Here is a 17,581-nt window from a genome sequence, read left to right on the forward strand (position 1 = left end):
TTATTAATAGAGTGCTATTCCATGAACTGCTAATGTAAGTCCTTAATGGGTGGTAGCACTCACTGGCAGAAGCAACGATGTGGAGATCCAGAGGGGATCTCTCTGTGTGGCAGGTGACCTTGAACAAGTCAGTCCAAGCACCCTCTGATCTGGTGAAATGCTCAGTGAAGATTCCCCATAACGGGACGCTGGCTGATTAGGCACAAAGGAAACAGTTTTCCTGGGACATGGACAGACTAATCAAATGTTAAGGGTTTAAGAAAATCTTTTTCAAATGATGGTGGGCAAGGATGGTAAAGGATCAGTTTCCGCTAAAGCTGATTCCTAGTAAAGGAAAGAGGAGGTAAGTTTTCCATCTGAGAGTCTCCACATCAATTGCAATGGAGAGTCAGTCTTAGACTGAGTCAGTTCTTATTGTGAAGTGAAGGAGAGACAAGGGGAAGGCAGGAAAAACTTTTTTCCAGCTCTTTCTCTCTTTGCAATTCATCTAATTTCTATCTCTTGAACACTGAAAGCTAAACATGTCCTAGAATGGCACAAGTGTTTGGTTTTGTTCTGGTATAGATAATGTTACCATTCCCAATTGAAAAACTCTTTCAAGAGGTAATATGGACCAGAAGCACCATGGTGACTTTGCAGCCTCTGTACACTTCTACAAAAGCAGAGGAGGTGTTTAGGAGCTCAGTTCTCACAGAAAATCAATGGGAGTTATATGTTTGGCCTTCAGGTGACATGCTGCATCTTTAGGCATGCTTTGAAATCACGTTGTCAATCACTGATGGTGATGGACCACAGAACTCAAAGTCCACTGAATGCTTTGAAGTTGCTGTGTAGGACACGTTTGAACTGCCTTTTTTCTTCTTTCAGGAACAGACTCCGTTAACAACAAGTCACATGGAGACCATGGGAATTGCCTTTCTTCTGTGTTTGCATCTCTATTCTGCCAGATTTTTTTCCCTTTTCCCTCACTGTGAACTTTTTATCTGTTTGGGGAGATACAATCTGGTTTTTACTAAATAGCCATATCTGTCTTGAAGATTTCTAGAAATTTCAATTAAGAAAGCATGGTTTTCTATTTTCCATGGAAGACTAAATACTTACAGGATGACTACCAGTCATGTGTTCAACTTAAAAAGAATTATAAAAATAATGCAGAAAGGAATTTATATTTTTCCAATGAACCTGCAAGAGAGTTGTCTCCAGCTGCATTCCTGCATCACCTCTTCACTACAGCCTATTTTCTTTGATTATGTATATCTCTGAAGGTATACCTCTGCAATACTCAAGGCTAGAACACACCATCAGGCTATCTAGTCTGACATTTTGTTGTCAGACACTCCTATATTTCAGCTAGGTACTTTTTCAGCTGGTGTGTATTTTTCATTAGGTAAACAATCATCTTCTGCAGACACCAGGGAAAGCAATATCCACCCTGTGCTGTGGTAGTTTATCACTCTTAGTGTTAAGAACATGTGCCTCATTTTCAGTTTGGATTAAGTTAGCTTTGGATCCCAGTCATTCATTCTTGTTTAACTGTCCCTACTCTGTTAAAGGGAGCTATTGTAGCCAGAATTCATTTTTTTCCCCTTCTTTTTTCTGCAAAGGTACTTAGTATCCACTATAACCAAGTCACCTTTTTCTGAAGAGACGAATTGAATACTTTATTATTCTATGTGGGAAAAAAAAATAAAAAAAAATTCCTTACTTTGAAATAACTCAAGTTACTTTTTTTTTTTTAATTGTTCTTTCTCCAATTTAGACATGCAACTTCCATTCTCTTCAGTTCTTTATAGACAGGGGATGTGTGGCCACTGTCAGTGTCCCCTGTTACAAGGTTTGTGATTTCATGTCTCTATGAGAAAAGTATCAACCTCAATTTTCCATTCACCTTGTCACTTTTAAAGCTACCCTCCAGATGTAAATGTCAGTGCCAATATAATGTGAGACAGTAGGGAATTGGGCCCTGAGGTTAGAAAGACTATATTTGGGTGTCACAAAAGAACATAACTCTGAGTAATGGGATAAAATTAAGCAAGGGAAAATTTAGGCAGACTGGAATGAAATACTTCTTAACTGTGAGATCTATGAGGTTGTAGAATAATCTTCTGTGGGAATTGATAGAGGCCTAGTTACTTAAGACATTTAGAACTAAACTGGTTAAAGCACTTGAAGATATTCTGTAAGGAATTATCCTGCATTGCCAGAAGGGAGGATTAGATGACCTAGTAGGTCATTTTCATCTCCTCTTTCTGTGATTTTGTTGTACAAAGCTCCACAAACAGGAAATTGTTATCAAAGTCAAGAGATGCCCCTAAACCCTTCTTGTGTAAGAGAAAAAAGAGTAAATTACATCACTTGATGGTAATTGTGCAGGAATCTTAATCCTGTTTTTCTGTGATTTAGTAGATGCTAACAGTGCTGATGGCTGCATGCATAATTTGTAAAAGAAGAAGTATCTATTAATGAAAAAAATGTCAGGAAACTGCAAGTGAATAGGATACAGAAGAAGAGCAGTAGGAAAGAAAAAATCAGAGTGGGCCCAACATGCATAATAGGGTCATGAGCAAGTTATTAGTCAGGAATGGATTGACCTGCAGCAGAAGAGATGAAACCTGAAGCTGCAGTCATCCATCTGGGAAAACTAGGTGTTTTTTTTAGGCTTTGGTGTATGGACATTGATTCATATGATATTAACAACTGGAATAATAATTAAGATGAAATCTGAGCCAGAGGCTTTGCTAATGGTTGTATAAGGCCGCAACAAGCCAAACCTCTTCAGAAATGTAAAAGTGAATGAGCAGTCTAGCAGAGAAAACTGTTGAAAGAATATTGATAAGAAACACCCTAGAGAAGGATCACACAGTTCTAAGGTCCTTAAGTTCTTCTTTTGTTTTGTGTGTGTGCTTTAATGTGGTTTGTTCTTATAAGTAATTTGAACTTGTAACACTGTGTTTACCTTATTATTGCTCTTACACATTTGTCTTCATGAGGAATCACATAGCAACTCATTGCTTGTTATTTCTGTTGCTTAATTTTTGCATTTGTCTCTTGTCCTAATCTTCCTAAATCTAGATGCAAATAAATGCTTTGTTTTTCTCCTCTTTGTTTTACTTATTAATCTGTCTTTGTCTCAACCCATGAGTTTTCTCACTTTTGCTCTTCCTGTTCTCCTCCCTGTCATGTTGATAAGGGGGGAGCAAATGAGTGGCAGTGTGGGTGTTTAGCAGCTGACCAGGGTCAACTCAGTACAGCGACTCTCCGTCATGAAAAAAAAAAACATAAAAAACAAGTCAGACAGGGTTCTACCACTCAAAATTCCTCCTTCTTTCTTATTGTAGCAGCCATTCTGTAAACAGGTCTGGTCAAACCAAAATGCATCATAGAGCTTATATGTGCGCTTGAGCTGCTAAGTGACTCAGTTTTCACCTTTTTTCTCACACTTTGTTTAATAAGCCACTAGAAATTTTGTGAATAAACAAGTTTCATTTTCTGTGTGTGACCAGGAACTTTCAAAATACCTTAGGCTCTCTTCTTCTGATTTCACAATTCCATGTTTTCCTTGTAAGCAACCTAAATTGTGACAGCCTCTACATCTCACTGGCTGTTGCAGACCTTACATTGTGGCCTCCTCTGAAATCACACATCATCATCCCATCTGCTGACATCTGTTGTGTGACACCTCACACAAGGGAACATGAGACACATCCCAGTGTCCAAGCTGAGCTGCTTAAAGTTGTCAGACACTCATCTGGAAATACACTCCTGGCAGTGGGCAGGGTAGAGTGAGAAGTTTCAAACCCTGCTCTTGAGAGGCAGCAGAGGTGTTTTCTACAAATGTGTGCAAATACATACAGCCCATTTGCTCATAAGGAAAAACCTGGGATCAACATTTGTATCCCTGATAAGATATTCAATCTCTTGCAGTTATATCAGCCCAAAGCTTTTCAGGACGTGTGGTATGTATCTACTTTTCTAGATCAGTGGGTTAGCCAAGAACGTTCTTTTTTTACTAATTATAACTTTTGTCATAAGATTTATTTTAAGTAATTTTTACTTCACTGCCAGTACTGAAAGTATTTGCATTCCAAAATTATTCTTCTGAGAATAGTGTCACATTTAGATGACATTCTAAATATATAGTGACATATTTCTAGCCATGAGAACAGTACGATAAGTAGCATGGGGAGCTAAGTAGTAGGTTCATCATTACTTCAGCAAACTCTTTTTAATAGCCATATTTGAAAGCAAACAACAAAAACACCTCTCAGGCATATGAATTGAAAGAAAATGATAATTTGCCACCAGGTGTCAGTAGTGGTTCTTTTTATTGTCATGGAAGGCTTAATACCCGGACTGAAAAGGTAGAAGCTGAGCCAAGGTAGTCATAAAATTAAATGCATTTTGAAATTGTTGTTCACGTCAGGAATTTAAAAATGAACAGAGGAATTTCTCTTCCTACCTGTAAAGAGGACAATAACAAAGAAGATACTATTGGTGTATAAAATGGTCTTTTCCCTCCATTTCCTGCTAAGCCATTGTGGGTTTGTTTTCAAATTACAAGGACAGTCCTTTGAAGAAAATGCATCTGTGGTCTACCCATGCAAAAAGTTGCTGGGACCTGGTCAGTCATATTTGTTCTTGTCTGGCCACCTCCACTCTGCTCTACCTGCTACTAACATTCTACCTCCAAGAAGACAGACTTAAAGACAAACTTTCTTGCTATCTTGGTCTCACTGGGTAACAGAGTAGCAAGAATAACCTTATTATCCCTGTTTTGTGGCGGTCATAATGTACTGTTTTCAACTTTATTGTCCAAGTTTATCTTTTATTTTGCTTCTTTCATGGCTGCAGAGAGACTTTGTGTGGTTGTTATAGTGACATAATTAAAATGCACCTCCGTGTCTGCAACTTTAAGCCCCCAGAGACTTTTCTTATTCAGGAGGCAAAGATTTACTGTGGTATCTAAAGAGAGACATCACCACTCCCCTCCTCTGCTAACACTGCTTGGTGTGAAACATATGACACGGTATCATGTGTCATAGATATATCTTTACCACATTAATATCTTTACCATACTAATATCTTTATCAATAATCTGGATGAAAGGATTGAATACCCCTCAGTCAAGCAGAAAATAACAATTTGTGGGTAGTAGTGTTGATCTTCTGGAGGGTGGGAAAGATCTGCAGAGGGATTTGGGCAGGCTGAATTGATGGGCCAAGGCCAGTGGGATGAGATTCAACAAGGCCAAGTGACAGGTCCTGCACCTGGGTCACAACAACCCCATGCAGTGCTACAGGCTGTTGGAAGAGTGGCTGGAAAACTGAGTGGCAGTAAAGTCTGTGGGGATGTTGGTTGACAGCCAGCTGAACGTAAGCCAGCAGTGTGCCCAGCTTGTCAAGAAGGCATCCTGACCTGCATCAGCAATAGTGTGGCCAGCAAGACTAGGGAAGAGATTGTCCCTCTGTACTTGGCATTTCTGAGGCCAAATCTTGAAACCTCTGTTCACTTTTGGACTCCTCACTTCAAGAAAGCCATTGAGGTACTGGAGTGTGTCCAGAGCAGGGAGACAGAGCTGGTGAAGGGTCTGGAACACAGACCTTATGAGGAGTGGCTGAGGGAGCTGGGGTTGTTTAGCTTGGAGAAGAGGAGGCTCAAGGTAGGACCTTAGTACTCTCTACAGTGACCTGAAAGGAGGTTGCAGTGAGGCAGGTGTTGGTCTCTTCTCCAAGATATCAAGCAATAGAACAGGAGGGAATGGACTCAAACTGTTTAGAGGAGGTTTAGTTTGGATATTGTGAAAAATTTCTTCACTGAAAAGGTGGTCAAGCCCTGGAGCTGGTCACACAGGGAAGTGGTCGAGTCACCAGCTCTGAAGGTGTTTAAAAGATATTTAAATGTGTAAGGATACAGTTTAGTGCGACTTGCAGTGCTATATTAATAGTCAGACTCAATAATCTTAAAGGCCTTTCCCAACCTAAATGATGCTGTGATTGTGTGGTAGATGGGTGCTCAACTACTGCAAGCTACTTTATTTATGGAGCATCTCCAATACTCCTTTGTAGGCTCTGTTGGGAGCATGCATTTACCAACACAACAAAATGGAAGTCAGATCATGCTCCCTGCTCTGGGACACATAGATCTGGACACTGGAACTGCTCAGGGAGGTACTTAAGTGTGGTGGCCTTAAAACATTTGTCACCGAGGTCAGAATTAAGGGATTCTTGCACACTGGTCCTGCTAATAAGGCTTTATGGTTTTAGCAAAACCATTTTCTTCTGACACATCAGCTGAATTGTCTGATGTCTCTGGTTTATCATGAGGGAAATAGTGAAAGTGTACAAAACTTTTGGATCTTTGATCCAGCTAGCATTGGTTTAGCTTTCATAAGATATGAACAAAAGATAAATATGTGGACAACTGGCCTGGACTGCTTGTCTTTACCTGAATTTCCCTGTATGGAAAGTGGAGGAAAAGATACTGACTATCTTTCTAAAGAAGTTATCTAAGATTTGTTATAAAAATAATGCAAGGATAACAGGAAGATCATTAATGACAGTTGAAAGAGAATTTTAGGTAGGAAATTATGTGATGATCCAGGCTGACATTTTTATTGCTTTATAAACTCATTTTAACTATATGATTTGTTTTGAGAACCAAAACAAAGGGGGAACAGGGTTTGCAATAATCAAAGACAAAGGCTGGTGTGAAAGCCATTTCTAGGAAAGCTGATTCAAGAAGCAGCAGGGAAGCTCCAGATTCTGGGAAAGGGACAATCAAGAAAAAAAATCTACAAGAATACTATTAGTGCCTGCAAGCACCAGTCTCTGTATAATCATTTTCATGTAGGGTTGGCCACCAAAGCTTTAACACAGAGGGTCTTTTTTCTCGGTTTGCAGACTGGAGCCCCCTGGGCTGATGTGTCCCAGGCTCCAGGACAAACTTTTGGAGAGCCTGGCAAAGGCTTATACCTGCTGAAGCATAGCAAGCCCCTTAAAAGGGATTTGGAGATGCAGCTCCTTCTTTATCCAGAGTAGGACTAGATAGATTTCTCTAAAGGGTTTTGATGTCTGATGATTATGTTTGTTTAAGTTAGGCCTTTGAGTTTGTAACAATGGAATAATCTATTTTTTCAGGACAATTAACACAATGCTTTCGTATAAGCAGAAGGTCATAGGATTAATGTGGTTTTATCTACAATGCATGTTTAAAAGCTAATTAAGAATCATTCAATTTGCTCTGTACTAAAGACTGAGAACATTTCATATTGGATGACTCTTGATCCTCTGCAGCAGGTGGGGTGGCGGGGGGGAAAGAGAGAGATAGGCAGAGAAATGGGGAAGAGAGAATTGGAGAAAGAGTGAGCTGGCATGCAAATAAACAAATATATTACAGGGATACAGTTAATGAAGAACAATAAAAAACCTCCATTCTGGTAGCAGTAGAGATAAAATTGTCTCTTGGACCAAAGGACCAATCTAAAATATTAATCTGCAAATATATTCAGTATTCGCAATTACAAGCCATTGCTTGTATAGCAAGAGAGATGGAGAGGAATATAGAGAAGTACTTCTCTCAGAACATTATTTTAGAGATGTTTTTATTACTTAATGCTTTCAGAGCACCTCTTCCATTTTCTCTCAAGCCAGCCAGCCTGTGCATGCCACCATTCCTCTATGGGGAAGTCCTTGTTAATGGGTCTCCAGCCAGACATGAGAGTCTTCTGGGAGAGAGTACACAAGGGTGTGGAGCAGCAGCGGGACTCGGGTGCCAGGAGGACCTCGGAGCAGAATGAGCTGCCCACTGGCATGGGGATGAGTGTCACTGCAGTGACAAGGCAGCTTGCCCTGAAAACACCAACTTCATGGATTGTAGAGGTCAGGGGAAACAAAATGAGACACAAATCAGAGACACATTCAGAGGCAATGCAAGAGTTTGAAAACCAGGGTGAGGAGTCTATTCTCAATGCAATGACCTCTGCCTGGCCTGTTAAAGGGAAAAGGCAAGAAAACTGGAAGCTGTTCTTTGCTTTTGGATGCTTATCTATTCTGCTGATTCAAGTGCTCAGAGGTTGATTTTCTGTGTCCAAATTATGTAAAGACTATCAGATATTGAGGTGCCTCATTTCAAAACTGGGCTATACACTACCATTCAATTGATCAAATATAGCAATAATTTCAGGCTTAAATTATTTTAGGGATAAAAATGGGTGCTGCCAATGAAAAGGTAGAAAGTGCACATGCTTTCAAAGAATAAGCTGAAAGAGGAATAACAGCAACATGTGTAGCTAGAATACAGTATGGATTACCATCCTCTTGCACAAAGGCTAGTAAAACTCCAAAATGCAGCAACCTACAGAGCTAATAAAAGTCACAGAAATGTGCAGTTATCTTGGTTTGTCTAATTTGTGTCTTTCTAGCATTGGTAGGATGACTCACTGGATTTAGCAACTGCTTGTGAAGATGAACGTATTAATAACTTTATGCTGCAGCTCTGCCATAAAATGTAATCTTTTACAATTCTGTATTCTCAAGTGAAATACAAGCTTAGAACCAGAATAAAATTGCAAAAGATATTTGAATTGTTATCTTATGTTCTTTTAAAACCTGTGTTTATACATTAAAATATGTAATTTAACTAGGACAAGAATATTCTCTTTCATCCCTATCCCTTCCTCAGCATGTATAACTCCCTACTCTAAAAGACATATTTAAATATGTGGCTACCAGGATAGTTGTACCAGGTAATCCATGCATTTTTATATTTTCACAAACATAAATTACTATTTTGCTTCCCATCCATAAACACTTTAATAGGAAAACTTATGCAGACCACATATGATTCAGTGGCAAAGAAACCAGTTGCTTATTGAAATTTGCATATGTAGCCCACGATATTATTAACCAATGGGATGTAGGTCCTTTCAGCTTTTGATAACATTAAACAGATTTAAATAATTAGAAAACAGAGCACAAGGCTTGCCTTAAGGACATAGTAAATATAGCCCTGAATATTTACATCTTATTTTGAACCTTTCTCCGTGGCTTTAGGCGTTATGCTAGTCTACAGAAAGGTAAATCTGAATACTTTAAGGGCTTGTAGAATAATATATAGAAAGTGACAGATAAAGCATCAATTGGAATCAGTGTTCCTAGGCATTTAGATGGTGACAAACCACTTGACTGAACATTTTGTTTCTCCCTGATTTTAATGAGACAGTTTTGCAGGCTGTGTCACTTACTGGAGATACTTTTGCATTTCTGTATTAAATATACTTGCAGATTTACTGAAATAATGGGGGAGAAAAAGACAACATTTTTAGTGTAGACAAGATCCAAATGGCTAATTTATAAACTTATTGAAATATTTCTACTTTATGCATGGAGCAATCAATTACATTTAGTATATTCACTAGCTTTAATTTTTAAAAAATTATTTTCTGGGCATGAGAAAAAATCAGAAAATAACCATCCATTTTCTGCCACATTTGGTGGTTTGATATGGTAATATTTTCATTTATGACTTAAAATTATCTCTATTTCTAAAATAATTAATGGAAAAATATATGCTCTCTGTTCAGCCTTTGCTATGTAACCTTTGAAATTAGTTATGCTCTTGATAGATTTAATGTATGAGTGAAAGCAGTGCTTATAATTTATTTGTAAATATATTTATATTTATAAATTAATTATATTTGTAAAAGTCCCAAGATAATAGAACAGAAAATTACATGTATTACATATACAGATAGGAATATAATATATGATAATATAATATCATACCATACAATATGATATATACACAATGTAAACATAAACATAATATAAATATAAACATATATATATATATACACTGTGATACATCTCTATCTGTCTATCTAGCCTATCTATCTATCTATCTATCTATCTATCTAGCTATCATCTATCTATCTATCTATCTACCTATCTATCTATCTATCTATCTATCTATCTCTCCACTTGGGTTCTTGAATGATAAAGAACTACTTATACCCTTATCTCAAATGCTTAAAACTTGAACATGCTTACACTAAATAGATATCACTACAGAGAAAGTCAGAGTTCAATTTCTTACCTGCTTTTTTAATTTCAGAGACAGCTGTCTTCTCATGAGCTTTCTCCTTCTTTCCTGTTTTTTCTAAAATTTAATTAAAGAGGGTAATTTAATGTGCTGGAGCTCTGAATCATACACTCAAATATGCAGTCGACCAAGTCCTGGTGGGCACATACTTAAAAAAATATGAATTGTTTGGGAGTTCAGATTATTTTCTTATAACACTAGCACCCAGCTAGATACAGAGCAATCAGCTGAAAATGAAAATTAGTCAGTATGCATCAACTATGGATGATTTGGAACCTTAATATTTCATCAAAAGTTAGGCAAAATCATCAGTGCATGAATATGGTACCTTTCAGCTTAAGTTCCAGTAGCAATGAGATCATTAAAAAATAATGAATGTCTTAAGAATTTCGCACCAAGCACAACCTTAGTGAATTTTAGATGCTTTCTGAAAATGCATGATCAAAATATTATTTAGATAGATACCGTGACTTTGCAGCTTGGTCACTTTAAGATTCAAATGTGATTTGAAAAAATTATTAGATTTTACCCCACCTTCAGAAACTGATGTACCATAAATTGAGTGAAAACTTACATGAGTTTTGTGTATTGCAGTATAACTGCATGCTGTTATATATGGACTCCATTAAATTGTTTTAAAAGCTCATAGGTGGCCACCAAACAGGACATTTAATTTGACCGAAAATTACTTTAGGAAATATTAGATGCTGAACACATTAGACATTAGATACTGAAGAAGTGGAGACATGCAAATAGTGACTGAGCAACTAAGAGAAGAATACAGCCAGAAGTAAAGGATTAACCTAACAGAAAACCATGGGAAATGAGCCAGAATTGTGAATAAAGCTGAATGAGGCCAGTAAGAAACATTTCCAAACCATACCTTTCACCTTAGTTTCAGTCTTAATCTTCTTTTCATCACTCTTTTTCTTCTCATCTTTTCTCTCTAAAAATAGAAATTGAAGTTCAGCTGGCTACTTTTTCACAGACACACACAAACAAGCATCTATGTGTGCATGTATACATGTATATATGCACATGCATGTATATATGTATTTGGGGAATTCACCAACTGCAATATGTTCAAGATTTGATAAGCCGGTCACTTATTACCAGCAGTTCAGAAATACAGCTTAATACCCAAAGACTGAATGTGGTGCTAAGGATAAAACTGGAACAAACATGCCCACCAGATTATTAATTAAATGCTAATTCAAGAAATTATGCCCATTAACCTGGTGTAACTAAGAGTTTATTGTGGTGACTCAATAGGCATGCACCTGTTACATTTCTTTTGTAAGATCTGACTGAATGACAGCAAAACTTGCACGTGGTACTTGGGAACAAGTGTAGAATGCCACAAAAAGTCCGAATATAAAATATACTTTTGTAACACTTTTTATTAATTGAATCTTTGAAACTTTGACCTTACAGGACTTCTGTTATTCATGGAGAGTTTTTGTTAAAGCACTATCTACAAAACAACATGGCACTATTTCAAAAGTACCTGTCTCTATTTTGGCAGTTATTTGGGCAACAGTAGAAATAAGGAACATAATTTTTCCCTTTCTTAAAATAATCAACAACAATTTAATTATTTATTTCATGAATGTTTTAAATTAGAAAATTGAGAATTCAGTAAAGGATATGAGAAAGTTATAGTTCTTATTTTTTCTTTGGGAAAATGAATCCCTTTTATGATGGGAAATAATACAAGAGTAAAAGAACAGCTACTCTGTTTTTTTTTTTAATTGTTCATCCATGAATAGCCAAATTTTTAACCTTCAGTTTGTGCTGCATGGTTTTGGGTATTGGTATAGTTATTGAAACAATTGTTTTCTTTTTATGATCTTTTACCATTACAAATGTGAATGAGAAACCAAGATTTATTGTCTTACAAAAGAGAATAACGCTTTAAACAAGAGTCTTTAATTGAAAAATATTAAAGTTATAGGAATATTTTCAAACCTAAGAAACAAATATACCCCTGTTCCTTGCATAAAACTAACATGAAGATAAAGGAAAAAAAACAAAACCAAAACCCCCTTATTTTTCACTTCTCTAGGTACCAAAACAGACTTTTCTTCTGTATGGAAAAAAAAATAAATATGCAAACAGGGAAAAATAAAAATTAAAATTTGTACAATATTTTATCTAAACGAAAAGAAATACGTGTGTCTGGGTTTTGAAAAATTGAAAAATTTCTGAGTTTATAGTACCTGAATTCTAGTCTGACCATGCTGATTTCATGAATAAAATTATTTTGCCTATTGTGGAGGCAATATATTTATCAATATTCAGGGTCTTCTCAAATGATACTTCTGCTAATTTTCTGACAATGGCTCTAATATTAAGCATATAGATGTGTTCCACTTTGTTGTTTTAAACAGATTTGTTCAATGTGTTTCTCTTCTAATTGTCTTGAGAAAATTCTCATATGTTCTACAGAATGTTTCAGAATTTTATGTGCTTAATTCTTCCTGCTGATATTCTGAGCACATCACACTTCAAGCTACAAATTCCTCTGTGTTGTGAAGTTTCTTAAGTACGTGTAGAGCGTCAGAGGAGTGCTCATCCTGCACTAACTTGTTTGGAACTTCATATTTTTGTATACTTTAATATTCTTGTTATTGTCTCTCTCTCTCACTTTCTCTGAAACACTTCTCCAGAGACTTGTGCTAGGGACTGTGCCTGTCTGGTCAAAATGGAAGTCTCTACAGCTTCAGATTTCATGAAAGCTCTTCCACAGTTCCACTTTCCTGTGCCACCTACGACTCTTCAGTGGATTATTTCCATATGTAATATAGATACCTCCTCTAATTCCTAAATTGTGGTTTAATTATTTTTGCACTCTGTCTGAAGTAACCTAAACTGTTAAACATACTAAGTGTGTCCTTTACTGACAGAAAAGACCTTCCTTCTGTTTTCCTTCCATGAGACTTAGAGTAACTAGAGGCTGAAGTGCTGCTGGGACTTCCATACTATCCATTTTTTTCTAAGTACCTCGGTTCTGGTGAGTTAGATTGATTTTTTTGGTTTCTTAAATTTCTGGTGCTAGGTGATGCACAAGAATAATTTGTAAGCCCAAGGTCATTACAATAAGATTCTCTTTAATCCGAGACCATTTATGCCTTTGAACTCGTAGCATTTTGCATGCCTCTGGGGCCCAGAAAAACCAACATGAAATCTCCCTTAAGTTGCATAGCAAGGTTCAGAGCCATATGCATCTTGAGAAACACAAGCTGAGGTATGGATCTTTGAGAAGTGAAGATTTGCATGGAAGATGTACAGAAAGTGGCAGGAATTTTTGATGCAAATAACCCAAACAAAGCTGATGACACCCTTGGCTGCAGAATCTTAACTGCAAAGTCATTCCACCAATTAATCCCACTGACATAATTTTCTTCCATCAAGCTCTCAAGTTGCATCATTCAGAGTGTCCAGGCAGCTTTGAGATGTCTACATTTGCTATGAAATTTCTGGGGGATGATTGCATAAAAGTATTAAAGGACTGTGACCCCTATTTCCCAATTACACCGCCTAAATGCAAGATAAACACTATTGCTCAATTCTGAGAAGAACAGTCACTGAGCTTCCATTCACATCTCAGCTGCATCTAGCCCCACTGGTGCTCCTCACAGCTACCATTGAGAGAAATTTCTATAAACGAGAACGATGGACTTGGTAAACGGGTATTATGGAAAATGCTATTTCTGACTTAAAGAAGCAATCCCATTTCTTGAATAAATTTATTTCCTCTCAATTTGAGCAGTTCACATTTAGAATGTTGCATCTTAAGTGTGTATTTAACACCAGCTAGATTTGTAATTTTTGAAGCAGTAAATGTAGTGGGCTCTATGCAGATATGTACACAGATAAATTAAGAGGTAGAGCCAGTAATTAAATAGGGACTTAGGCAGGTCTTTTGCACTGTAAAATATGAACACCATCTGTTAATTGAAAGCACTTACTTTTTTAGCTAGGAACAGTTAGAGAACTGCAAAGGGCCAGCTGCATAAAGAGAGATCACAATACGCACAAATTGTGGGTTACACAAGCAAACACAAGGTGCTTTTGAGGATTTGTTGCAGACCACAAAATGAAATTCAACTGCAGTTAACTATTGAAAAAATCCATTGTTATTGCTACTGTTTCTTGATAATGTAATTAACAGGATTTTTTCACCAGTAGCATTAATACTGAGCCACATTTCATGGACAGCGTAAGACATAGGAGTACAAAAAGACCTTCAATACATTTATAAGAATGAAATAGGGATATATGCAGCTGGAAGAGGACATGACAGAATCAGTCAGCAAGGTCAGCAAAGGACTTTTCATTTAGTCAAGTTTTTTTCTGTAGTCTCTATGCAGAAGTGGAGCTTTATGTAGTATAAGAAGCAGTCCAGTGAACATGAGTATTGTGAATTAAAGAACTGATGTACTACTGAATGGGACATTCAGGTAAAAAAATTATTCCTGAGTGAAAAATAAAAAGAAGCAGCATAGAATAATTTTCTTGCAAAGTGACTGGATTGAACAGAACAACCCTTGAAGCAAAGCAACCTCTAAGATAGAATTATTTATTTTTTAATAAGAGATGAAGGACCGAAGCCAGTAGAAATACAAGTAAGATTCAATGAAGACCAAGAAGGGGGTGTTTCAATCTGAATTCCATCCACCCATCTTGACAAAGTCTTTGTGCTATTCTCATTGGAGATCAGCTAATTCTTGGACAATGGTGGGAGGGGAGATAACAGAAGCATGCTAATAATGTGGCACTTGAAATCAGGCCTGGTAAGACCAGTGTGCTACTCTGCCAGTGCTGAGTGGAATCTAAATTTAGGAATGAACATGAGTTACGGGGCAGAGTGTCATGGGAATGCTGCACAGGAACTGGAAGAAGAAGGTGCTCTTAGAGCTTTTTTACCGTATTGCTCCAGATGGTCCACGTTCTTATGGGAAGTCTGATTCTGGGAGGAATTGTCAGCTCATCCCATTCTGTCTGAGAAACTGAGGTAAGCAGGGAAGCAAAATATAGCCACAGATTCCTTCTGGTAGAGAGGCATGCATATAGCAAACACTAACTAGTGGGACTGAATGCCAAAAGTTTGGAGATGTTTTGGTTCACATTAGATTTCTAAAGTTCAGATCCTTATATGAGGCTTATCTGCATTTATCTAAAACCCTGTTGTCAGGAAATCTTAGGAGGAAAGCTCAGGTGAGAGACTTTGGATATTTATTGCCTGACTTTGTGAAACACTACAACAGCTTTTCTTGCTTACAGATTCTAGTCCTGGCAGAACTCAGGAGCAGAAGAGACACACACTCGCTGACATACAAAATAGAACAAAACAAACATTAATTCAGCTTTTCCTGAGAAACCATAATTCAGACTGAACACAGTGACTTCATTCTGGATAAGACTTCATTTCCTTTCTCTCCAAACATCTCTGTACATTTTAAGTTGTCATTGGCATAATTTTAAAAGATCATTCAAACAAAACACAAGCTGCATTTTTAATATTTTTTTTCCTTATTAATTTTGAAGGGATTACAGGTGCTTTTTGTTTTACTTGGTGACTGAAATCCTTTCTCTGTTGGACTCAATAAAAGTTTTGCTCTTGATTTTAGTGGGAGTTGGATATCCTTTTAAATATTAAAATATCTCATTGTATCTTAGTTTTTGATGATATTTCTTTTCTTTCCCCTTGGCCTGTTGCTTAGAGATTGACAATGACTGGTCAGTAGCTCTTTTGATTCTAAACCATTTAACACATTCACAAAATAGGATCCTCTAAAGGTTACAAAGCTTTTGGATAAATAAATAAATAATGCAAGGAGGTATTTCTGATTAGTTTAGGATGCCATGAAAACTCATACTTTTAGGATTAAATCTAAATTTCAAGTAAAAATTTGCCTTAGCTGTCTCTTTGGAAAAAAAAAAAAAAGAAAAAGAACTCTTTCTGGGGTAAATCCTTGTTGGTCTGGTTTACTTTCTCTATGAGGAATAGTCTTGATTCAGCCAAACTACTGAAAGGCCAAGAAAGATCAAAGAAACCTAAACAGAATTATCTAAAGTTCCTAAAGTTCTTAGAATTTCTTCTGTTCACACACAAACACAAAAACGTGCATGCATATGTGCACACATGTGCCTCTCTAGCTTACAGGTGATTGCTTAGGCCAAAACAAAGTGTATTTATCTGCAAAGCTCTGTTTAAATGACACCACCTTTTTGTTTTGCAGAGTAATGAAACATGATTTCTTTTCTTATTGGGCAAGCGAAAGACTCTTGGGGCACTGGATATATAGCACACTGGATATATAGCACACTGGATATATAGCACACTGGAGATATAGCACACTGGAGATATAGCACACCCTGAAGGCCTAGGCAATCTCTCCAGCTTGAGTTTGCTTTCTTGAAACTGCTTCACTGTTTTCAAGTCCCAGTCTGAAGCACTATTTGGCAGCTGTGAAGATTGCTTATGGAGATATTTTTGAGGTCTTCAGAATCTATGCAATAGAAATATCATGCTTGAAATTCCTAATGCTTTCATGTGACCTACATAAATGTTTCTTGTTTCTTCCTGTAGTGATTAGAGATTCCTTTTCATGGCTCTGTTGCATTAAGCACCAGATCTCTATTAATTGCATGGGCCATATGTTGACCTCTCTAAAGAGCACAGTGTGGAGCTAAGTAAAAAAAATACAAGTGAGATGAAGCCAGAGTATGCACGGTAAGTCGAAAAAGAGGACAAGACCAGCAACAGAAACTCCACTGGACAGTGCTCAATGGTAAATATGATGTAAATATGATTATGAGGAATACTTAAATTCCTCGGGGAGCATTAATTTTTTATGGTGTAACCTTTACTAGTGACAGCCAAACCAACACAGCCAAGGTAGCTGGGCTATCCTTCTCCCTCCTTGTGACTGATATTCCTACTGGACAACAGAAATCAGTGTCAAGACCAATTCTGTTACCAGTGCTGGGAAGGGTTTTTGCAGATACTTTTTATGCGGCATGCTTTTGAGCAAGAATGTCTGAGCTTTAATAACGGGATGAGGAGGTTATGCAGGACCTCTTTTGTAAGAGTTTCCCTTTATTTTCCAAAGCAATATGGAAGTTCTGCCTTTGAAAACCCAGATTAACTTAATCTCAGTAAGTACTTTCCATTTGCAAGTTCAACATATGCAAAAGATTATTGTTTTTCAATAACATTTAAAAAGCACTATGAAAACCTAAAATAATCTTCAGAGGTGTTTGTTTGCTATTGTGTAGATTTTGGTGAATATTTATTTTCAAAAGCATACTCTAACATATCAAATTGTCTTAAAAATGATGAGAAAATATAATAATGCACCTAATCAAAATATCCATATCTTCATAAATATTCTTTCTTACTCTAGTAAGCTTTTCTATCATGTCTGTTTCATTCTTTGTATTTTATGAAAAGTAGTACAGAAGAGCCTCATGTCAT

General features: G+C 36.9%; 1 protein-coding gene across 1 annotated transcript in view; it reads right to left on the reverse strand.

Annotated features, from left to right (window-relative positions):
• Nucleotides 1-17,581, reverse strand: part of TRDN (triadin) — a 222,980-nt gene that overhangs the window by 99,562 nt on the left and 105,837 nt on the right. The window contains 2 exon segments of the mRNA XM_062488974.1: nt 10,093-10,155; nt 10,982-11,044. Of these exon segments, the coding sequence (XP_062344958.1) occupies nt 10,093-10,155; nt 10,982-11,044 (126 nt within the window).

Source organism: Cinclus cinclus, chromosome 3 (genome assembly GCF_963662255.1).
Source record: "Cinclus cinclus chromosome 3, bCinCin1.1, whole genome shotgun sequence".
Lineage (NCBI taxonomy): Eukaryota > Metazoa > Chordata > Aves > Passeriformes > Cinclidae > Cinclus > Cinclus cinclus.